Source organism: Phodopus roborovskii, unplaced genomic scaffold (assembly GCF_943737965.1).
Source record: "Phodopus roborovskii unplaced genomic scaffold, PHOROB, whole genome shotgun sequence".
NCBI classification, from domain to species: domain Eukaryota; kingdom Metazoa; phylum Chordata; class Mammalia; order Rodentia; family Cricetidae; genus Phodopus; species Phodopus roborovskii.
The window spans coordinates 5,090,490-5,114,436 of record NW_026126416.1 but is presented as its reverse complement, the minus strand read 5'-3'; the positions used below and the strand labels follow the sequence as shown (position 1 = coordinate 5,114,436).

General features: G+C 53.4%; 1 protein-coding gene across 1 annotated transcript; it reads left to right on the top strand.

The window, feature by feature from the left end:
- Positions 1-335: 335 nt before the first annotated feature.
- Positions 336-13,748, top strand: Tmem9 (transmembrane protein 9). The gene is made up of 5 exons (XM_051183212.1): positions 336-434; positions 1,369-1,460; positions 4,974-5,082; positions 6,137-6,268; positions 12,794-13,748. Exons 1-5 carry the CDS (start codon positions 369-371, stop codon positions 12,944-12,946), a joined length of 552 nt encoding a protein of 183 aa, XP_051039169.1. The 5' UTR covers positions 336-368; the 3' UTR covers positions 12,947-13,748.
- The last annotated feature ends 10,199 nt before the right edge of the window (positions 13,749-23,947 follow it).

Here is a 23,947-nt window from a genome sequence, read left to right as displayed (position 1 = left end):
CGCCCCAGACCCCTAGGCAGGGTGTGCAGTGCCCTTGGCAGTAGGAATCGGGGCTTCTCGTTTTTCCCGATCGGCGCTACGGGGCGGTGGAGGCAGAGAGGTGGGAAGAAAGGCGAGGGTCGGAGCGGGGCCTGGAGACAGGATCTGGGGGCTCCGGGAGGCTGTAGCCCCAGAAGACTCCCGCTGCTAGGGCACGGGGAGCTCCCGAGAGCCGGACTTGGGAGAGCGAACGATTTAGAGGCCCGGGAATCCTGGGACTCAGCCCCCTTCCGCCGTCCCGCAGAGCCGTGTTGTGACCCACCTTCCTCCATGTTTCTTTTTATCCTCCCCAGGCGTCCAGTCTTGCTGGCTCGGCAAGCCCGATAAGCATGAAGCTGCTGTGTTTGGTGGCTGTGGTCGGGGGCTTGCTGGTGCCCCCAGCTCAAGCCAACAAGGTGAGGGAGGTGAGCCAGCAGCACCTTGTTGCCCTAGCGCCGGGCCTGCGGGGCTTCCACAGAGCTAGCCAAAGCATCTCCCTTGCCCCTCACCCAACCCGAGGACCACTTGGAGGACCTTACCTCCAAGGTGCAGGCCTTCCCGCAGGGTAGGGAGCACAGGGTTCATAGGTCTTCAGGCCAGACTGGCCCTGGGCAGAATTCGCCACAAGCAAGAAAGTTTGTTTAGAGAAGTCACCCACGTCCCCCAAGGCTTCCATTGTATTGTCCTAAGTAAAAACAGCTGTGTTCGAATCTGCTGCTCAGTTTGGGGATAATCAAACTCACATCATGTTGTAAAATGCGCTCGGTGTAAAGGCATGCACAGATGGGAGCTTCTGCTTCTCGGGCTGACCCGGCTTCAGGGTGGACTCCTGAGATTGCTCCCATTCCTTAGGGGTGGGGGACCAGCAGCTGGGTTGGATGCTCTGTGAGGGACGGTCTATGACTTTAGATTCTGAAGATCACTCAGACATTGAGTAGCAGGGCTTGCTTCTTCACCCTTAAGGAATTCCTGGAGGGAGCCTTCCCATGGTAACACCCACTTCTCTCTATTCACCCCAGCCTCCATTCTAACCTAGGGAGTTAAGAGGGAATTGAGGACAATTCTACCCCACCTACCCCACCAGACAGAAAATACCCAAGTGTGGACCCCAGAGTCGAGGCCTGTCACTTTGTGTGATGTGTGCCCTGCCTCAGGCAACTTCTGTTTTTTCTTTTGATACCAGAGAGCTTCCTATCTTGAGGACTCTGTGAGGTGACAGCCTTCCTGTAGAATCGGTCCTTGGTGATTTGGGGCCGAGGAGATGGACACAGTACTGAACCGTGCTAGCCTGGTTGGAATCTGAACCCATGCAGGGTCTTCCTTGTTGTTTACTCCTTTTCTATCTTGCAGAGTTCTGAAGATGTCCGGTGCAAATGCATCTGTCCGCCTTACAGGAACATCAGTGGGCACATTTACAACCAGAATGTCTCTCAGAAGGACTGGTAAGACAGAGTAAATGGCTGGCCCTTGGCTACATTACCTGGTCGAAATTATCAGGGCTTACTAGACTCCCTGTTCTAGAGATAAACTACCCATTTCTGTGGAGAGCCTACAAAAGACTATTTCCTCCTTCACCATTTGATAACAAAACCCAGGGATCTTGAATTACAGCTCAGGTGGGGGTGTTGGATTTTGTTTCCAATTTGAGCTGATGTAGAGGTGTGGGAGGGGCAGGTGTATGTAGTAAGCACCATTCTGGTGGTTTTGCCAAGCTGTCACCTGTATTCTGTTCTAGTTTCTTAGCAGTCTTCTATTGTAAACAATGTAGATGTTGTTCCCGTTTTATAACTGCCTAGACTTAGGTCCAAACAAAGATCTTATATTAGGCTCCTTATGTCTCTGGTCTTGAATTCATTTCTTAGCCCCTTACTTAAAAAAGCACAAATAACCAAGAATTCATCCGGGTAAACAAAGACAGTGAAAGGAAGAATAAATACCATGTTCTAGAAGGACCTAGAATCTCCCTGAAAAGGGAGAGACCTGGGGACATTCCGTGGATGTTCAAGATTGGTAGAACAGCTGCTGAAGGGAAGGGGCACTTGGGATTGGAACCAGGAAGGCTTGGGGTGACCTCACAGTGTAGACAGCTTCAGGAAGATAGCTTGAGCATGAGTGACAGACGGAAACATTTCCAGTGCTGGTAGGATGGGAATTTTCATCCTTGAAGACATCAGACGTGTGGTAAGGTCAAGGTGTATACATTGAATGGGGAAGGCCCGGGTCAAGGTTGCTGCTACTTGTAGTGATCAAGGATCACTAGACCAGCTTTAAGAAAGTACGCAGTTCCGACAGTCTCCTGCCAAGGTTTTGATTCAGCAGATGTGGTAGTGTCTGTCGGAAGAGTGATCTTGGCTTGGAGTCCTTGAGGTGCTCAAAGAGGCCATTGATCCACAGACCAGTTTCTGAAACCCAGTCTTTGTGCATGGGTAGACTCTGGTGAAACCTAGTCCTTGCACACGCGTAGACTCTGATCCAGCACTTCTGGACCCGAGTCTAGCTTTGCCATTTGTTAATCCTGTTTTAGATTACTTAATCCCCACCCCCACATTGATCTCCTTATGAGTGAAGAATGGTGATACTTTGAGTGTGAAGTTGAAATGCGTGTGTTATGTAAATTTATAAAGCACTTAGAGTGATATCTGTGCATGCTAGGTGCTATATAAATGTTAGCTTATATTGATAATAACAATGTAGTATTATTATTCCTTCGTAGAGGTTTTATAGTCAAATTTATGCTATAGCCCTGGAAAACATGGCCTTCTCCGGAAACCCTAGTCTAATTCTCGTGCTATTATTGATCTGATGATCCTGAAATAGTGGAGGTCTAGGAGGGACTTCAGTGGCTTCCTGTCATCAGCAAAGACACTACACTGACTCTAGATCCTTCACACAGGCAGATTCTGCACTGGGAAATTTTAGCAACGCTGTTATAAAAGTCCTAGAGACCCAAGCTTGCTTGCCCAGAGGATGAGGTCCGGCCTAAGCCTTTCAAGCTGTAGTTTGTCCCTTCCCTTCAGAGGCAGACTTGGGGACTGTTTGAGCATTCTCATGCTCCATGACAAACGTCAAGTGGACACTGATGCTTGGAGGTGAGGCCCCAGGATTTTAGGGCCCAACAGCACCGAGCTGCCTGAGATCCATCACATATTACCCAGCAGCCCTTGGTAGCATGGGGTTTGACATTGTTCCTAGCATCTGAGTGGCAGGGCTGGAATTGGAGGTCTCTGAGTCTTCAGGCACGAATGCCATGGGTCTTCTGCTGGTGCTCAGATTGAGGCCAGCACCCAGTGTCACAGCTATGTGTATCTCCATGTTGCTGGCATTCTGCTACCTAGCACTGAAAGTATATAATCACAGGCGGGTAACAGAGGCCCTCTTGGTGGGTTTGTTAAATGTAGCACAGACAAACCCCAAGGCTGGCTTGTCAAAGTAGCATCCTTCTGCAAACACAGTCTGTCAAGGAATACAAGCTGTGTGGTGTGAGAGTCGAACTTGACTGGCCAGGAGGTCCTGCAGACGCTTCCTTACCCACACCTGCCTTCTACACAGTATTTCCAGTGCTACCCGAAAGGGCACAGTTTGAAAGACACCAATCAAGCTTAGCTCCCGTTATCAGTGAAGAAACTGAGGCTAAGTAGAAGACTGGAGCTGGTCTTTCTCCTTCACACCCTTCCCCCAATGTTCCCTGCCCAGTCCCTTTCTTAGGAAGGAAGCCAGTCTTGGGAAAACAAGAAAATATGTAGGGCTTCAGTGACTCCCTAGAGGATCAGAAAGGACAGAAGTGTTTCTCTCTCTCTTTTTTTAGGTTTTACTTTTTATTACTTATATAGTGTTCTGCCTGAATGTATGCTTACACACCAGAAGAGGGCACCAGATTTCATCATAGATGGTTGTGAGCCTCCATGTGGTTGCTGGGAATTGAACTCAGAATTTCTAGAAGAGCAGTCAGAGCTCTTAACCCCCCAGCCATCTCTCCAGCCCATAAAGGACAGAAGTATTTCTCCTTATTACTGTTCTCTGTACCCCGTTGCTGCCTGTTTCCTTGGGTACCAGGGCGCCAAACTGAAGAACTAAAGATGGCATTCTAACACTACAGTTTGGACTTGTCGGGCATTCACGGTGCCCATTGTAGCCATGGAGTAGCCTTTCTGATGCAGAGCCCCGTGTAGCTCAAGAAAGGCTTTATTTTCTGGCAAAGGGAAGGTGGCATTTGCTCTGGGCAGGGACCATGAGACATTAATGTTTGTTTTAGTTTTTAGAGACAGTCTCATAATTCAGGTCAACCTTGAATTCAGGATCCTCTGGCCTTAGTTTCCTGAACACTGGGATTACAGGTGTGCAGCGCCATGTCTGACTCATGATGACCCATGGAAACTAGCAGAAGGAGCTGTGCAGGGCCTCGAGGCAGTACCCTGAAATACAGCGAGGAGATGCCTACTGCCATAGGGAATAGAATGTTGGAGCTGTTACCCAGAGGTGGAACCAGGATCCTCAGAGGTCTAGAGAACCGATGGGGCCACATACTGGACTTAAAAATAATGGCGTCTTTGAAAGGACCTTCCACTCTTGTGTCAATGCACGTTCTTGCATATCCTTGGGGCTCTCGGAAACTCAGCCTGACAGCTTGGACTACCAGGCCCGGTATATTCAGGAAGCCATGCTTGACTTCTGCAGGACTTCGTTAGTGCTGGAGGAGCCTTTTAAAAGTGACCACCAGGGAAAGCAGCACTTAAGGAGAAGGCAGCTAGGGTGGGGATTTAGGACCACGGATGAGTACGATGCTAGCGTACGATGCTAGCGCAAGATACGCCGGACAGACTGTTGGCTGCTGGGATAGGGATTCCGCCCTGCCTGGGAGTGCGCATGTGTGGCCTCTCCTACCCCTTGAGCACCCCCTGCCTCCTGCTTGCTGGACCTCAAGGCCCTGCATCGGCCCCGTCTGTTTTGTGTTGCAGCAACTGCCTGCATGTGGTGGAGCCCATGCCCGTGCCGGGCCATGATGTGGAAGCGTACTGCCTGCTTTGCGAGTGCAGATTCGAGGAGCGCAGCACCACCACCATCAAGGTACTGCCCGGGTCTGGGGCTGCACGTGCGTCCCGCGTCCTGTGGCTGGTGCTCTTTTGTTAATATTCCAAAGCCAATACGCAGAGATGGGACCTGATGGCTACACATTTGCCCCGCGGGTGAGGGATGGGCTCTCCGACGTCCCTGCGGTGGGTGGCTTTTATGCAGGGAGAAGCGAGAACTTAAAGGTGCCTGAGACTCCATATTCCCTCTAGAGAGACGGTACTGAGCATATCTCCGGGTGCCTGGCTGTCTGGGTATGATGCACGGTGCTGGGAGTGGAAAAGGACTCCTAGGAAGCTTGCAGGTTATCCAAGGGCACGTCACCCTCTGGGAGAAAGCGTCCGTGAACCTCGTCTTTGTTAACCATCTGGGTGAATTGAAGACAGACGTAGTAGATATGGCCACTACACAGGGAATGAAGAAGGATGCCACAAAGCCCTTGTCCAGCCTTCTGCCACTAGGCAGGACTTATCAGACCTTGCCTAGAGGCCATGAAGCCAACCCTCTTAAACTTGCCCTCTGACAAATCGAGAAATCGCATCAGAAACAATTCTCCTGAGGTCAAAGATACCAAATCCTCCCTCGGGCTGCTTTTGAGGTGTGCTGAAGAGGAAGGCACTCCCCACACACTGTACCTGCTTTTTCCGGACTCTAATTCCCCTTTGCCTCTTAGGTAGGAAGTGGCTGTCTGCCCTCCCTAGCTCTGTCAGCCTGTGCAGGTTGCTCACCCTCCTTCTTGGAGCAGCGTCTCCTGAGCCAGCGGCCTCCCTGGTTCCCACCCTCTACAGACCGTGTAGATGCCTAAGACCTTCAGTTCGGAGCCTGGTGTTGCCTCCTCCCTGTGTGGAAGAGAATGTTCCTTGTCATAGAACTCTCCTGGGCTGGCATAGAGCCTGTGGTGTGGGCCATTTCCCCTCCCTTGCAGACCCGTACCACCTCTGGGTACCAGAGTCTAACTTGGTGATCACCCGCGGCCAACGTGGATGTGAGTCTAGAAATGGGGTCTTGGTCTGAATGCTGGGTCACGGAGTAAGGCTGATGTCTTCCTCAGATCATCATCGTCATCTACCTGTCTGTGGTGGGGGCCCTCCTGCTCTACATGGCCTTCCTGATGCTGGTGGACCCCTTGATTCGAAAGCCGGATGCTTATACTGAGCGGCTGCACAATGAAGAGGAAAATGAGGTAACCGTAGTCCTGGGCTCCCAGCACGCTGGGTCTCTAGGCTAAGCCCTAAAGTAGGGGTGCCCCTCCTCCCTGCCCCCTCCCCCCCCCCAGTCATCTCCGGGTTGCTTTTCCCTGTGCATTTTCTCATACTCCACCAAGAAACAGCAGCAAATCGCCCTTTGCCCTTCCAGACGTAGAAGGTGGCGGCCCTGAACTTCCCCAGCACCTGGTCAATGCGCGGTGTTCCTAAGCTGGGCAAAGAGTGAGGGTGGAGGGTTGATTCACACAGAGCCTCTTGCATGTAGGTACACGTGCTCGGATTGGTGACAAGTATATGGAAGGCTAGGCTTATTCTTTTGTGCGGGGATTCTGCAAACATCTGTCGAGTGCCTGCTCACTTCAAAGCTTGGCCCAAGGGGCTGGAGGCAGAGGGGCCAGGGGGGCGGTGTCCCGGCACCACCATGGACAAATGCAGAAGCTGGATCTCTTAGGTAACACGTGGAGCTGGCCAGGAAGTTCAGCCAGATTAGTGAAGGCCGTCAATGTCAAACTAAAGGGTTTGACTTTGTACGATAAGGGAATGGGGGCCACTGTGCCAGGCTGCCTACGTACCTGTCGGGGCGACGGGCAGGGTCGCTGAGCTCTGCCCCCTCGGCCTCCTTGCTGGAAGATGCTATTTGGTACAGGAACCTAGGCATATCCAGATACACACACAGTGGGAATGGGCCTCACCATGTCGGCCGATGCCTGGGAGATTTCCTTAACACGTGCCTGCTGCCTTCAGGTGTTGGTAGAGGAGAGCTCGGCCCTGGGGGACGGAAGGGCCTGCAGGTTGGAATAGGATTGTGTCAGGCGTGTGCGTATACAGTTGAAAGACAGAGAGGAGGGTTCCCTTTTAATGTAGTCCATTGTGGGTCACTGGAGGTGACCAGGACTAGGCAGAGCTACATTACGGTTTTAGAGGTTTTAAAGTTCTAGATTGGAGACAAGAGAAGGCGGGTTCAAATCCAGCATGAGGGCAGCTACATGTGGGTCTGTGTGAAGCTCCCCGTGTGGAGGGATGGAGGCCAGCCCAGACCAGGAGGATAAGGACAGTCCCGGCAGGGGAGGCCACTCCCGCCAGCCTCCTGCTAGCATGGTTTTGGCCAAAGGTGGAGCAGAGGTGAGGAGCCTCGCCCCCTGGAGGTGGGGCGGGGGAGGTGGAGGTCCTGACAGTTGGGTGGTCTGTGCTCAAGAGGAAAGCTTGCTCGCCTACCCAGTTATTAATGTAGAGTAATAGCAGCTCTGATAGGAGAGCCCATCACTAATAAACACGGGGCGATTAGGGGTAATGTGGTAATTGCAGTCCTGGCCGGGGAATAATTGAGAGACGCAGCCCATGATTACACAGCTTGCGCCAGGATCCCCTAGGAATGCATGGCTCTCGGGTATGGCCACGTCTCCTGCCGTCCTAGATATGGAGCCAGGAGAGAGGGTGGTTTGCCGTCTCTACGTCTGCACCTAGGCCTCTCTTCTCCTCACTTGGGGTCTGTCTGTGGAGAGCCTTGAGGATGTGGTCAGGTCCCTGGAACAGGACCTGAGTCAGAGTAGCTTCTTCTGCCTGCTCATTTGGCCTGGGAAGGGTTCTCTAAGAAGGGTTGCTGTCTAGCCGTATAAGGGGCTGCAGCGTGCTCTCTCTATGAGCTCGTTTCCCATCTGTAGAGGACAGGCAGGAGGGTACCCCTCGCCTCCTGCCCAAGGGTTCTAAGGGCCATAGAGCATTGTATTTGGTTTCTTGAAGGCTGTTGCTGGAATGAGCTTGCTCTGGTTGGTCTAACACACAGGGGGGTTGGGGTGGGGATGGATGCACAGGATTAGTTTCAGGATGAGTACCCTCGAAGTGAGCTAGAAAATGCAGTGTTCCCATTACACGGCATCTCTGTCCCATCCCTGACTTCCTGTTATTCTGTGTAACCGTCCAGGCGTAGGTGCCTGTGGCTCGGCAGCTCCCATCCTCTTCCGCTGTGTCTGAAATCCTGCAGGCTGTACTGGGGGGAGATTGACTGGGCCAGGGCCACATGGGCAGACTGTGGATGACAGCCTTTCTGAAGCTGGGTACTAAAAGAGGTGTCTGTGTTAGGAGGCTTCCTAGCAGAGCAACTCATTTAAAGGGCTGATGGGTGAGAGAGTACTGTACCTTGTCAGGGAGCATGGTGGGCCCTGAGCTGGACACGGCTTAAGGTGCCTTCTTATGGGGCCTTTGACAACTCTAGTCTGGGATGGTGAGAGACTGTCTACTCCCCTACAATCTGCATGAGTAAGGTCCCCATGGTCGCCTTCTGAGCGGCAACAAAGCCAGGGCCTTGGCGGTGTCTCTGGGCTGACTAGTGTCCCGGACAGTATTTCCCTAAGGAGGAGGCCTCCCCTGACCCAGAGGGATTTTAACTTTCAGCTCAAAAAAAAAAAAAAAAAGGGAGCTGGAGTGAAGGCCTGGCCTGGCGGGCAGGGTGGGGGTAGGGGAAATCCTTAAAAGGTCAGTCATGTGAGCTTATACAGCCAATGACCTCAGGAAGAACAGTGTCCAGGCCTCGGGCTGCCCTTCCCCTCTCCCAGGAGCCTGGCCGACGACGATGTGAGATTTTGATAGCCAGAGTCTTTGTCAGGATTAGGGGCTCCCTCACCCCAACTCTGTAGGTCGGAGCTCTTCTCCGAGGGCCTGGAAGCCTGGCAAAGAAAGGCAGACAGACATCCATCCCCCCACAGCGCAGCACAGTCCCCAGAGGAGATGAAAGCCTGCTGTGCTCCCTTTGAAAGCTCTGGCAGAGCCTCAGTGGGCCTGGCTGCTGGGCGCTGCCTCCCCGGATTCCAGCGGCATTAGGGCCTAATCCCTGGGCTCAGACGCCCTTTGAAAAGAGGAAGCCCGTGTGTTTGTAGGGACAGAATGGCAACAGAGCTGTGTTAGATGTACAGGGCTGGCCCCCTTTGAAGAGGGAGAAATGAGGGTTTCTCTGTGGCTTTAGCTGTCTCCGCCACTCACCCCTGAGCTCTGACATGGTCTTCAAAGTTCTCAGCCCACTGGGGTCTGAGGAGAGAGTTAGTGCTGAGATCCATGGGAGGAAGTATACAAGGGAACCAAAAAGCGGGGATAAGGATGATGGGAACTAAGGACGTGGTGGGTGCTAGACAAAGAGGGCTTCTGAAGATGGGCCTCTCTTCTGTTCATGGATGGTAGTGCGGGGCTCTGCTGAGAACCCTGCCCCCCCCCCAGGGTCTGGCTAACACCGGTGCAGGCTGTTCCGATGGCCCTCACCCTGATGATAGAATAGGAAGGCGTGCCGTTCAGTAGACGCTTCTAGACCATCTTGGGGCTGCACTGCACAGCACTTGAGGGTAGCTCTAGTTGGGGTCCCAGCTCTGGCACTCACTGCCCATGCTTCTGATCACAGGGAGTAGTTTCCTAACCCTGAAGTGGACACGGGAGCTCTTACCTCAGGGTCAGTGTTTGGGCCAGGCACTGGATTGTTCCTGCTTGGAGAGGTGGATTGAGTTGTGTCCGCTCTTTTGGTTATCCATATGATTTCCCTTTGGGGAAAAAACCAGCCAAAGACAGACGCTACTGAGTCCTAAGACAGGAAATACAGGTGCGTGTGCAAGTTTAGACATGGTTCCGTGCAGCCTCGTGACCTTGGGTTACAAGACGATTCCTCCTTCGGCGTCTTAAGTTGCTTTGTTCACAGTGGAGGTGACATTAGCTGTTTGCCGGGAGATGACCCTACAAGTGATGTGCCTGGGAAAGAGCCTGGTGTGTGGTGGTGTATGCCTGCCAGGGTCACATTGGTCTGGTTACCTGGGGACCTCTAGGGACTCACGCATATTCATTTACCACTGTGTGGTGTGTGGGGGGGGTCCATCCACCCCCTACCCTAACTGTCCCTTGCATCTCAGACCCAGCCCCGAAGGGAGAAGGCTTAGAGGTGATGACTTCCTTGCCCCACACCCACCCACCGCGGTCACCTGTCAGCCCTACCGCTGAGCAGGTTCCTGGGAACAGACATGGATGCTCTAAGACCTCTTAGTCAGACTGTTAGCCATGGGGACGCCCTTGGAAGCGGTTAGCACTCACAAAGGCAACTGTGGTAATGCGGCGAGCTGTTCCTGCTCCCTTCAAGCCCTGCTGTGCCCTCCCACCCTCTGGGCTCTGTCCCAGATGAGCCTAGTCCTGCCCTCCGGGCTTTACATCCAGATGCGCGTCTACCAGAGCAACACTGTTCTAGAATGGACAAGAGTAGGCATGAGGAGGAAAGCAGCCCCTCAGGCCCCCCACAGCTGGCTCGGGGGGTCCTGGCAGGCCAGCTTTTCCCGAGCCTGGTCGCCCTTCGGTGCCCACCCCAACCCCACATCCGTGCTGACGCCAATTTGAGCCAAGCTGTGTTCTTATGGCAGCACGGGCAGCCTGAGGAGGATCAGAGTCAGGTGTAGGCCATGGTGACTCTTCAGAGGCAGCTGCCCTGACGGAAGTCTGCCTGCTCTAACTCCTCCCCCTGCCCCGTTTGCTGGTGGGTCCCCTCAAATGCTGGTGGGTCCCCTCAAATGCTGGTGGGTCCCGGAACCAGTATTTGAGATTTCTCACACTGAACTTGAATGGTCACTATGCCCAGACGCTGACAAAGTTTCTGCGTCCGTCGTGTTCATCGACGAGGCTGCCTCAGTGTCCGTCTTGTGTACGGAGGCATTGGTTCTGAGGGTTGACTCACCTAAGGTTGTGTATCAGGCAGGGGTAAAATCATGTTTGTTCGAGGCGGCACCACTGTGCTGAGCTCCCAGAGAGGCCACGTGTGCCCTCATTCCGTGCTTGCCATCTGACATAAGGGTCTTCCTGTGACATCACGTCCACTAGCCATGCCGTGGTGTGCAAGCCCATTAGGTCACCAAAGGGACTTTGTGAGACGGGACTAGGATTTTTGTTTGGGTTTGCTTTTTGCTTTAGGCATGTTACTACAACCGTATGCAGACTAGGCAAGTGCTTTATTCCCTGCCCAGACCCATCCCCAGCTCTTTAAACACGGTTTATCCTGGCACAGCATCTCACTAAGATGTCCCTACTGGCCTTAAACATCTTATCCCCCTGCCTCCACTCCCTGGGTAGCTGGGATTACAGGCCTGGGCCCCACCCGGCCTGACAATGATGTCCCACTTGGGGTCTTGGGCAGGGCTTCGGGGGGGACGGGACTCTAAGTCACCTTAGAAACAAGTGAGCTCAAGACAAACTGTGCTTCACAGATAAGACTATTCCATGCCTTTGCAAGCCGGTCGCCTGTCCCTGTGCGCCGCCAGCTTGGCTGTACCTTCCTGCTCCGCCCTGCTCTCTAGCCTGGCTGCCGTGCGGCGACAGAAGCTATGCCAGCTCGGGGCATTAGAGGCAAAGTTGCATTTACTGGGCGGCTCTGGGCTTAGAGGGGCGCACTAATCCTTTAAGAGACATGTGGCAGGAGATGAGAGGCGCAGAGAGCTGGAGAGGAAATCCCCATGGGCTGTGGGCCTGGCCCTCGGCTCTAATTCTCCCCCAAAGATCAGCTTTGGGTCCTGCAGGAAATGCATGGGCTCTGGAGCTTCAGAGGCAGAGGGTGATAATTAAGGGGAGACTGGCAGAAGGAAAGTGGGTCTGGGAGCAAAGGGGACAGGGGACAGGGGGACAGGCTAAGGGGGAGCAGAGCTGCCAAGCAGGCCACGGCCACAGCAGCCCAGGAATGGGAATGCTGGGCTTGAACCCCAGGTCTCCACCCCTGCCAGACACTAAATGGTGACCCCCCCCTTCTCCTTTCCAGGAGGAGCAAGCTTGGGTGTGTGTATGTGTGTGTCTGTGTGTGTGTCTGTGTGTGTGTGTGTGTGTCTGTGTGTGTGTCTGTGTGTATGCCTGTATGTCTGTGTGTGTGTGTCTCTCTGTGTGTGTGTGTCTGTGTGTGTGTCTGTGTGTATGCCTGTATGTCTGTGTGTGTGTGTATGCCTCTGTGTGTGTGTGTGTCTGTGTGTGTGTGTATGTCTGTGTGTGCCTGTGTGTATGAGTGTGTCTGTCCATCCGCCCGCCCATCTGTCCAAGTGTCCTCTTCAAGAGATCCTGCAGCTCCTTTTAACAGGCCCCTCTCCCACCTGGTAAAGAGGGCCCAATCTCAGAGTAGCCAGGCCCTGTCCCTGGCCTTCCTGTTTTTCCCTGGGCAGGACAGGTAGGGGAAGTACACAGTTCAGTACCAGCCCTGTACATTGTGAACATAGCCTTGAAGCCTTGGCTTATATGAGTGAGGTCTTGAGGCCAATACCAGTACTTCTTAGACTTAGGAGTGTGCCTGTGGGGTTAGGATGAGCCTAGACTTGAGCCAGCGCTCAAGGAGAGGACCAGAAACTGCTCCTTCTGACTCTTGAAGGCACCTGAGCTCTTCTATCCAGGTGCACTGTTACGGTGTGCAGGTGACGAGTCAAGGTCCTCATGAAGCCCGAAGCGCTTGGGGAATTCAGGCTCTGACCCATCCACCCTCACTCCAGATCACTTCCTTTCTCCTTCCGATGCAGGACGCACGCTCCGCGGCGGCGGTGGCTGCATCCATCGGGGGACCCCGAGCTAACACTGTCCTGGAGCGAGTGGAAGGCGCTCAGCAGCGGTGGAAATTGCAAGTTCAGGAGCAGCGGAGGACAGTCTTCGACCGGCACAAGATGCTCAGTTAAACGGCTCACGCGGTGGCACCAAGGACCAGGCCATGGCTGCCAGTTTCTGGGGCTCGACGGAGCCAGTGGCCAGCTCCCTCCCCTTCTTGTAGCCAACCCTTCAAAAGCCCGTGGTATTTGTCCTCCCTCTCTACAAGTGTACTCGGCTGTTTTAACCAGGGAGTGTGATTGGGTCTCTGGTCTCTAGTGTGTCTGTAGGTCTCTGGGGTGGAGGGAGGAAAGGCAAGGCAGAAGGGAACAGAGACATTTGAGGTGACCACAAGGCTGGATGCCATTTATCCCTTCTCATTGTTCTCCGCTCCGAATCTTGGGGAATCTTTCTGCCCTTTGGGAGACGGGCTCTGTGGGTGCCCAGCACTGAGCCTGTGCTCCAGGCTCCTCATTCCGCTCTCTGCAGGGCCAGTACCTTAGCTCCTACTTGGCCCATGTCCCCATCCTCAGGAATTGTTCAGGTGCCACTGAGCCACCTCCCAGGAAGCCTCCAACCCCCCCCCCCACCAGGAAGCCTCCGTCCTTTGCCTCGGCTCCTGGCCCACCTATGCACGGCAGTACCCAGCATACTCAGCGCTGTCCCCTCTCAGGAGGCCATGCAGCCCCCATAAACCCTCGGTGACTGCGACTGCCGAGCCATCAAGCTGGACCATAGGATAGGGAGCTGAGCAGCAGGGGGTTGAATACCATGGCTCCTGTCCTTGGATGAACACTTGTCCCTGAATTTCATTGTACCATGCATGGAGAGAAATGATCACCTTTCTGTTGTCTGTAAACCAAGGAAGCCATCATTAAATTGTTTTGTTTTGGGTTTTTTTTTTTTTTTTTCCCTCAGATGTTGTTAGATTTCAAGGGAGATGAAGTCATAAGACATTGTATTGCAAGTGATCTGGTTAGGTGCTCTCTCCCATCCATATAGGGGGCAGAGCATTGTCGTAGGTGGGTCCTGGCAGAGGCAGAGCTTTGCAAAGCCAGGGTAGCCTCTGTCACCCGCTAGGGAACTGCCTGTGCAGATGCACACACAAGGAGACAGTGTGACCTGGCCCTCTGGAAGCTGTGTTTGCTTTACCTGTGAAACTTCACAGTGCCTGCCCGTGATAATCCTACTGCACTGGCACACAAAGTGTCCCCAGGAGAAACCCCGATGGGGGAAGAACTAAAAGTGTGCCCTAGCAGGAAGAGTCACTGGCTCCCAGAGTTGTCATTAAGCAGAGCCCGGTGCTGGGTCAATGTGCGTGGTGGGTGGTGTGAGAGACTCTGAGACTCGCGCACAGAGGCTACACCTGTAAGGGACAGTCTGTTGGGCTGGAGTGGCTGTCCTTCGGGGTTATTCCTGAGCATGGAAGATGTCTGAAGTCGCTGGTTTCTGGGGAAGGGCTGAAAAGACCGAACTACTTGAGGCGGGAGATTCAGTTTGCAAAGACTGCTGAGCTTCAGTACTGAGGCCTCAGGGATGGGGAGGGGTGTGGCTCACAGATGGGGCTTCTGGAAGGTACGGAAAGTGGATATGGAATCATAAGTTGACCATGGCATCCCGGGCAGGCATCCTTACCTAGCGTGACGTCCCAGGTGAGGTGGGGCTAAGAGGAGGCACTCTTAGCCTGACGCTTCCTCCGCCCCTCCTAGTGCTCATCACTGATTGGGAGTCACATGCCTATTTCCTAAAAGAAGCAGATGGGTGCGTTTATTTGCCAATAACTCATCTGGAGTCTGGAATTGCCAGATCTCCCTTTTGCAAGCCCCTCTGCCCAGGAGAGACCTGGAGCACTGTTTGTGAGCCCTGGGTAAGTCCTGCAGAGATCTGCCCCAACTCTGGTAGTTTTAAGGTGTGAATCGAGCTCCTGATGCTAGCTAGAAGTCAGCCTCGGCATAAGTCCAGTGTAGGAAAATTGATAAGATTAGAAATGTGTCCACTGCATCAGGCTCCCACGTAACCAAACATGTAATTGTATCAGAATTTCACACTTAAAAACAAAGCTGATTTCTCAGGCGTGGATTCCAGAGTGCATGTCAGTGGCACCTCCCCCAACCCCCCCCCCCACTCCACCACCTCCAGAGGAGAGTCTGTGAAGCCAAGAGTAGAAGGCCCGAAGTAGCATTCTCCATTGTATCTCTTATGATGGGAAACGAGCATGCCTTTAACGTCCTATGCGGAAACGGTCTCATCAAACCCACCAGCATGCTGTTGTAGTGCCTGGTCCCACGTGGACGAACAGCTGGATGGGTTCCACCTTGGAAACTGGAGCCTTGACTGACCGTCCACAGGTAGAGGCCAGTGAAAGGGAAGGGAATGGAGACGGAGGCTAATGCTTCCTGTGGTTCGCACTTGGCCAACAGGGCCACCCTTGTTCTGTCTCCTGGCAGCTTCCCTCGCACACCACCAGCAAAGCCAACGTAGCCCAGCCCGATGGCTCTGATCCCTTCCCGAGTTACTCAGTGCTTTGCTGTAAGAGGTCACAAGGGACCATTTCAGGTTCGCGGTGTCCCCTGATAACCCCTTCATCTTGTCTTGAGGCCACTATCCTGTATTTTTCCCTCCACTTCACAACCAGACCGTTGGGTGTGATCTGCAAAACACCTTTTCACCCATATTCCTCTTGGCCAGCTTAGCTGTGCTCAGCTCAAGCCAGCCCACACTTCCCATGGTGGCTCCTGGGGCCCTACTGTTTATCCCCACCCCAAACACTCCTTCACATTCTTTACCTTAACCAGTGGTGCCACCATCCACCAAGTACTCCAAGCCAGTAACTCAGGGGGTTGTCAGTTCTTTGTTTTCAAGGCAGGGTTTCTCTGTAGCTTTGGAGTCTTACATGGAACTTGCTCTGTAGACCAGGCTGGCCCTGAACTCAGAGATCCTCCTGCCTCTGCCTCCCGGGTGCTGGGATTAAAGGTGTGCGCCACCATTGCTGGGCTGGGTTGTCAATTCTTAATGAAACTCTGGTATCCAAACCAATTTTACCACCAGATTCTCCTAGTACCTGTCCCTTGCCTCCATGTCTGCTACCGCTGGCCTAGTCCAAGCTCGAATTTGCCATTCACTGACCATTCTTGTTAGGAGCCGTCAGTGAATTCGTTCATAATCAAATCACATTACTTCCTTGCTTCAGAACTTCCAGGGCAATGGGTAGGTATGTGAGTTTTTTAGGGAGGCCACTGTCTGTTGTCCCTCTGGCCTGTGACCCAGAGCAGTTGGCATGAGCTACTTACTGGTCTGGGTCCGTGCAAACCCTTGGCAGGGGGGGCACTAGACAGGCCCTACAGAGAGACACCTATGGGTGTCAGGTCTCAGGTCCCAGCAGGCCACTGATCCTGAACCACCTTCTAGGACTTTTATTTAGCTCCCAACTCAACAGTCCCGCTTCACAGGGCTGAGGGAGCTGAGCTGCAAGGGAGTGACCAATGGGATGTAAGAACGCCCAAGCGTGAGCTTGCTACCCAAGCAAGCCTAAAACCGAGCATCTGCTTCACACACCCCGCTTTATAGTGCTGGGAATCAGCAGGCAGAGTGGGCGATGGGCCCCGGCTGAGCCCTCGGGCCGTCCCCTGTCCCTCGAAGCCAGTTGCCATGTCTGTGGTGGTTCCCGGGTCCAGCCTGAGACCCGCGCTTATCAAAGGTTACCTGTCAGATGAGCCAAACAGAAGTCTCCCTGTGAGATTATTCTTTGGCTTATAAAGCAAGAGGTGAGGTTAGGGCATAAATACAGCCCTCTCTGCCACCCACCAACCAAGCAGCGTTGAGCTGAGTTTAAAGGTCTACGTGTTGGACCAGTAAGACGGCTTACTACATGCCGCCAGGCCTGACAGCCTGAATTCAACCCTCAGGTCCCATGTAGTGAAAGGAAAGAACTTGCTTCCATAAGTTGTCCTCTGACCCCCACACGTGTTCCATGGTACACATACATACATACATACATACATACATACATACATACACAAGTGAAACTTTTTAGGCTTTACAAGCACTGACCTATTATTAAACAAAAAAAAAGCATCACATTTCATGTCATGAATACCCATAAATATTATTTGATGTGGATAATGAATAATAAAAATGCAATATATTCTATTAACATTTTTAGAACGTATTATTATAGGACTTTTTGTCCCAGAGCAAATACCTTTAAAAAAAAAACAAAATCAAAACTCCACCTCCCTCGCTTTGTTCACTGAGGTGGAAATAGCAGCTACCCCCACCTTGGTTGCAAGAACTCGGTTGTTGATGCGAAGATGGTTAGACCAGCCCGTATAGGCTTGCAGTGAGCGTGGGCAGCTCCTGTTCACACAACTACAAGGACTGCTCAGTATGATGACCAGTCACTGTTACCAGAGCCTCTCAACCGGCAAGCCATCTCAACCAACCCTCAGCTAGCTAGACCACACCCACTGAGGCTTGATTCAGTCTCCTGAGGCTGGTATCCTCATAAAATCTGGGGGCAGGCAGGCCCAAGGCTGCTAAGTCCCTCTGATAACTAACTCCCTGTGGGGACACAGAGAGTCAACTCTGGTCCCATCACTGCGTGACCTCAGGCAAGACCAAACTCCTCGCTGACTAGATGACTCCAGAGCCTACTAAACTCACCTGCGGTTTCCCGGAAAGGTCAGCTCGCATGAGTGAGGTGATTTGAAACATATAGGCTGCCATACATTTTCACATTTTATGGAGTTACTTACACACGTTACGGACTATCCCAAAGAAATAATTAGTACCCACACTTGACGGCTCTGTTGATATTGATTCTGAGAGAAGGTGGATAGGAACGTGGGAGTGAACGTATGTCATGGCTGGTATCAGGCTCGTGACACAAAGGATGCTGGGAGTGAGCAGCAGGCGTGGCAGAAGTGGCCTTCGCTGACTTGAAACTGCTGGTGTCCGGTCCCTTTGGAGCTGACACCTATCGGCGACTTGCTTTCTCTAGGTTTCTGTCTCCTAACTAAGGAGATGTGTAAAGGACGAGCAGACAGTTTCCCAGTGTTGGGCTTCTGGTGTGGTACAGGGGCTGCTCGGGCGTGGCCTGGATGGACTTATAGCGGACCCTAGACCTTCCCCAGCACCGCCTGGATGGACTTATAGCGGACCCTAGACCTTCCCCAGCACCACTGGGCACTGTAGAGTGACGGCTGCACCCGTGGATGCAGAGCCAGGCTCCAAAACCCAGTGCAGACTCTCTTCCTAGCACGCAGTCTTGGGCAGGCCAAGCTGCCTGGCAGTGACATTTCACTGGGTAAGACGGAAGTGAGTATTGTGTGCACAGACACACATGTGCCCACGAACATACACACGCAACGGGTGAGTGTGCTTGTCATCTGCTACTCTCAGCATATGTCTGTGAGGTGGGAAGTAGGGTTTCCATGACTGTTGGGTCCTTGCTAGCTCGGCAGCCCCTGCCTAGGCTCTCGTCTTAGAGAAGGCAGCATGGAGTGAGTGTGAAGAGGCCACTATTGGAACATGGGTCCCCCAGATACTAGCCTAAGGCTCCTCTCTGGTTCAGCTGCCTTCTTCAGCAGATCTGGGCTACGTGCATGTCCAGGGGCAAACTCCTTCCGTCTCTTTGGGACGCTTTCCTTAAGGGGCCCCGAGGACTCCTTGGTGACCTCCATGGGCTGTGCTGCGCTGGCTTTGGGTAGTTCTACAGACTACACCCACCCTGCACCCTTCCGTCCTTGGCAGTCCCATCTGGAAAAGCCGAAGCCACCCCCAATGCCACTAGCCTTGGGACCGTCCCGGAGAGCCACTGCAGCTTTATAACCCTCTGATCAGCCTAGAAAGGGTCTGGCAATCGTCAAACAGCCCATCCCTAACAGGTACCACGAAAACCACTGGAGGCTCATCTCCGTTAAGCAAAGGTACACCCCGTCGCGCCCCAAGACCCAGTGTGCTCCCTCTGCATGCTCGCAGGGTTCTTCCTGAGACCTGACCTCTGGAACGCACATGCTGTGTCCCTTTGCCCCTCAGCCTGGCAGTGTTTGGGAGGCTGCACAGGGTTCTCCCCAGGCTCTCGCCCAGGCTCAGGGCAGCCAATCACAGCAGTTGAGGAGTGGCCCATCCCCCTACCCAGGAGCCCCCTCCCTTTATGGGTGTGTTACACACCCTCAAGCTTAATCAGGTGAAGTGTACCTGGTTCCTAGAGCTGTAGCAGCGCAGCTGGGCCCGAGGCCAAGGGAGATGCAGGCAGCCTGGAGATCCTGCAGCCACCTGGAATCCCAGAAGCCCCCGGCCAGGGACAGCAGTGTGCGAAGATCAAACCCCAGGCAAGTAGCTGAGAACTGGTGGAGACTGAGGGATGTGTTCCATCCTGAAATAGAGTTGGAGGAGGAAGGCAGCTGTTTACTTAGGGCTTAGTCACCCCCCCCCCACAGCCCGCCGACCCGGAGGAGAGACTGAGCCGGGCCACCTGCAGCACCCACCTCTTGCGGGGAAAGGTGAGATTAACTGTGCTGCCAGGGACAGTGTCCTCAGCCAGCGCCTGCCCATGGCCCTGTCCCCGAGACAGCCTGCTGGGTTTGATTTAATGCCTGGGGGTACCTAGAGGTCATCGCAGGTCTTTCCGGGACAGAAGCTAAAATGTGAAAGGATCTGGGCCTGGGTCTGAACTGGAGAGCTGGCCCCCCACGAGGTGCCGACCTGTGAGAACTGAATCCCAACTTCATCACTCGGCAGCTATGCAACCAGCGGCCATTGCTTGTCCAAATCTCTTCTAGCACCTGTCAGCCCGGTGGGTAGTTGCTGTCTCCCAGTGCTGTTGTGGAATGAAATGAGTGTTTAGCATTCATCGAGGGTGGGGTGGGAGGGTATGAGGGAAATGCTTTGCAGCTTCGAACACTGAAACTTACTAGACCTATGGTGTCTCTGTGAAGCCCACTTTAGCTTTCAGACCCTTGGCTCCCCACTCTGTAAAGGAAGGGAACTCGAGGAAGTTGCTAGCACAAAGTAGGTGCAGGATAAGTAGCCACCCTTCTCTGTGATCGGAGCCAGTGTTGTGCCGGTTAACATAGAGGTCTCAACCCACGGGCGCCTGTGCCTTTATCCAGAGCTAGAGATTGCTTGGAGAGTTGTAGCTGAACATCTGCATCTCTGACCCATTGCAGACATTAGGCATAGATGTGGCCCTCAAGCGTGCCTACTTGCCACAGCCACATTCGGCTTAGTGGCATGTACTCAGGAAGAATACATCCCCCCTCCATCTTTCTGGGCCGCTTTCTGGGCATCTCCAACCTGTCAGGAACAGCGGCGGGCCCTGCAGGACGGAGCAGGGCCTCCTATCTTCTGTAGGGACAGCAATAGGTTAAAATGTGCAGCAAGGTCAATGGACATGCAAGAGATCCCTACCTGCGTCCCAAACAAAGTGTGGCTAAGGAGAGACCAATAGAGGAAGGCTTTGGGGGCAGGAAGAGAACAGAAACAGCAGAGGGCAGAGAAGGCTCCATGGATAAAGAGATACTCAACAGGTCCCAGGAGGAGGAGGAGGGGAGGAGGGGTGGATAGAGAGGGGAGTGGCTGATGTTCCCGGAAGGGAGCATCCGGTGAGCACGGGCTTGGAGGAGAGGACCCAAGGCCGATAGAGGAAAGAGAACACAGCGGCATCGTGGTGTAGCTGAGGGGGGCTGCCATGAGGGCGAGAAGAGGCAGGAAGGCGATAGCAGCCCACTGAGAATCCTATGTGCCAAGCAAGGGAACCGGGACCACAGGAGGTGTCAGTTGTCTCTCTGGGGGCACCATGAGCAAAGCAGTGTTTTAGACAGATGAATCCGGGGCATGCAGAGCCTGGACACCAGTTACTGCCTCCGTCAATAGCAGCGTCCATCCAGGCCACTCTCAAAGGGCTGGTCCTCCTGAACCTCACCCCTAGCAAGTCCTGGTGCTAACCCCATCCAGAAGAAGAGGTGTAGAAGAGAACTATTCTTGCTCCAAAAGCTGGGAAATGCCAGAATCAGAGTCAGGGTCGAAGCCACGCCCAGTCGGTTCCAGAATCCCCTGTCCTAAATAGGGTAATGAAGGAGGTAGGCCAGAGAATCCAGCGGCAGCCTGGATGGACGAGGCAATGAGGAAGCTCGGCCACCATGAAGGGGACAAAGTGGTGGCAGCTGGGAAACAAGGATAGCAACCTAACCTGAACTCAGGTCCTGGAGACATCATAGTTCTACCCTGACAGAAGGGCGGACACCAGCCGGGAGCATCCCTAGTGCTCAGTCCCGATTGTCTGGTCCCTCCTTTCAGGCTCTGTGTCCCATTTAGCCCCGGGGCACGGAGTGGCTTTCCACCTGTTTGTTGTGAGTCTGTTAACTTTCCTGGGAATCCTCAAACATTTTTCTCTGTGGTCCCCGAAGGGTTTTCCCTTCTGGAAATGGACATGGGGACTCCTTTCTCCTCTGTCCCCTGGGTTGGCAATGAGGTGGACCCCACAGTACCGCTTTCTGTGTGAGCTCAGCCCTGGGGTCTGAGCAGGACTCTCAAAGGAAGCAGGCAGACGTGATGGTGATGGACATTTCCCCCAGGGAATGTCTGCTCTCATAGCTCCAGACCTCAGCCCCTGGCTCCAGAGTGCAGGCATAGCCTACTGATCTACCCCAGGGCCACAATGCATTTCCCCAGAAGAACTGCCTGCTCCGCCCACAGAAAGGGTCCCCTTCCGTGTGGCCTCCCTTGGAGATCCGTGTGATGGAGCTCAAAGCCCTGATGCTCACGGCGGGTGGAGGGGTCACAGAACTGGGGCAGCGGTAGGTGTCCCTGCAAACCAGATCCCAGACTCCTGGCCACAGTTTACCACCCCCACCCCATCCTCCAGGGCTCTCGCTGGAGTCCTCAGAGGAGATTTCCACCTCGGAGAGGAGAGAAGGGGACAGCTTTGTCTTAGAGTAAGTTTTAGCTTTGGAACAGGGGTCCAGATGTCCTGGTTCCTAAACCACAGCCTCTTCCTCCCTGTTTGGGTTACAGTGAGAAGCAATGGGCAGGGTTGGCAGAGTAAGCAGGCTTGAAAAATGGTCCCAATCTAAAGAGAGGATGATGCCTGATTGACAGCTGCTGTGGCAGATGGTAACCACAAAAGTTAACAATGGTCTCGCTTTGATATTAGTCCAGAACTTCAGTTCATGAAATGGCTTAGCTGGTCTGTCGGTTCCTGGGTACATCAGACACACAATACTGTCCCCACGTCCCAGAAGGTAGGGGCAGGGCGAGGTGGATGTATGCACAGGACACTTCCCTTTTCACCATGCGGGGCAGTTTATTCTCTTTGACTTCTCTTTGGTGAGATTGCTTTGTCTCTCTTGTACAGAGTGAGTGGGGTTTACTCAGGAGCCTAGCTTCTCTGATTTGAATCCCAAGCCTGTCTATACCAACCATGTGACCTTGTGCAAGGGACTTAATTGTTCTGTGTTTAGGTGTCTTCATCTGTCAGTCCTGACGTCGAAGGCTTGGGATAGCTCTGTGGCCCACAAAGACCAGTACCTGTGACCTGGGTGAGTGCCAGGTGTCTACCGTGCGGTCCTGCCCCGCTCTGAAGCTGAGGGCAGCGATCTAGGTCATGTTCAACTGCACTCAGCCCACAAAGGACTCCTAGAAGGAGCTCAGGGGACATTTGTGTGTGTGTGTGTGGGGGGTGGGTTTCACAGACAGGAGATCACACCTGTGTACACGTTTGCTTTGAATCAGGTGACCCTTCTCATTCAGACATTTGAGGGGACAATTGGGACATAACATGCAGAATTTTCCTTTTATGTAGTTGTTCAGGCAGATGTGGCTCTCGGAATTGTTAGAGGTGGCATCAGGATGCTTGCCAGCTGCAACCTAGCTTTTCAGAGCCACAGACAAGAGGTCCCACAGCTCTTGGTAGCTCTATGCTGGGTGGGTGTCTTATTGACCAGGTGGCCCTTGTACATTACCCTCATCTACGGCAGCCACGGAGGTGAATGGCATCACTCCCATTTTGCAGATGAGAACACTGAGGCTTGTAGAAATCAGGGCTAAGACTGCTTGACCAGAGACAGGAGTGAGCGGCCAGGTGGGCACTCAACACCAGGCTGCCTTTCTCAAGAGCATCCTGGGTAACAGGCTCTCCTCCCCAGTCCTGGGGCTGACAAGGCAGAAGCTCAACACCCTTCCTGTAGAGTGGGGGATGCTCGCAGATCATCTGGCGGTGACTTCTCAACAGTATAAATTCTGAGGGTTTAGGAGCAGCTAGGCTCCTCACCCAACCCAGCTGCTAACATTTCCCTTAATAAAATGATTCTAATTAAGACATAGGGGCCCCTGTCCAGCCAAGAAGACCCTCACACATCAACCAGCTCGACCCCGGTGCATAGCAACCAAGCTTCAGGACCGCGAGTGGGCCTCTCAGCCTCAGTTCCACGAGCAAATGATGTCCTAGGTCCTTTCAGGGACAAAGAGACTGCTAAGCAAAAGCAAACACCAGGGGGCGCGTCTGGGGTGAGTCCTCGGTGAAACCAGCTGGAGAGGAGTCAGGGATCCCCAACCCTGAGGCCGGAGGAAGGAACATGAGGGCCTTGCAGGGGACTCGCTTCTTTCTGGGCAGACCAAAGGCATGGGCTTCTGAGCCACGCCAGTCCAGAGGACACAGCACTGTCTTGCAGCCATCTAAGGCACAAGTGGGCTCACAGTCACAGAACATGACTGCTGCCCTCCCTAGACGAGTTCCCATGCCTCCTGGAGCATAAAACATTCCAAACTGACTGCCCGTGTTGATGCATGCTTGGAGGCATTTAATACGTACATGTGTGAGTGGTCCTTCTAAACTATCTACGGGCTGTTAGACACACCCCTTAGGGAGCGCTGTGACATTTCTTCTTCCCCCTTTCTCTCCTCTTCCTCTCTGTATTGTGGATATTTTAGGCAGAATTCCCCAAAGGTGTATTAAGGCTCAAAAACTTCTTAAGGTGTTATCCAAGTTTGACACAAACAGGTTTTTTTGTTTTGTTTTTGTTTTCCTGTGGGAATACAGGCTGCGTTTTACAAACTGATCAACTGTGGGATCACAGTTGGGGAAAGGCCTTAGT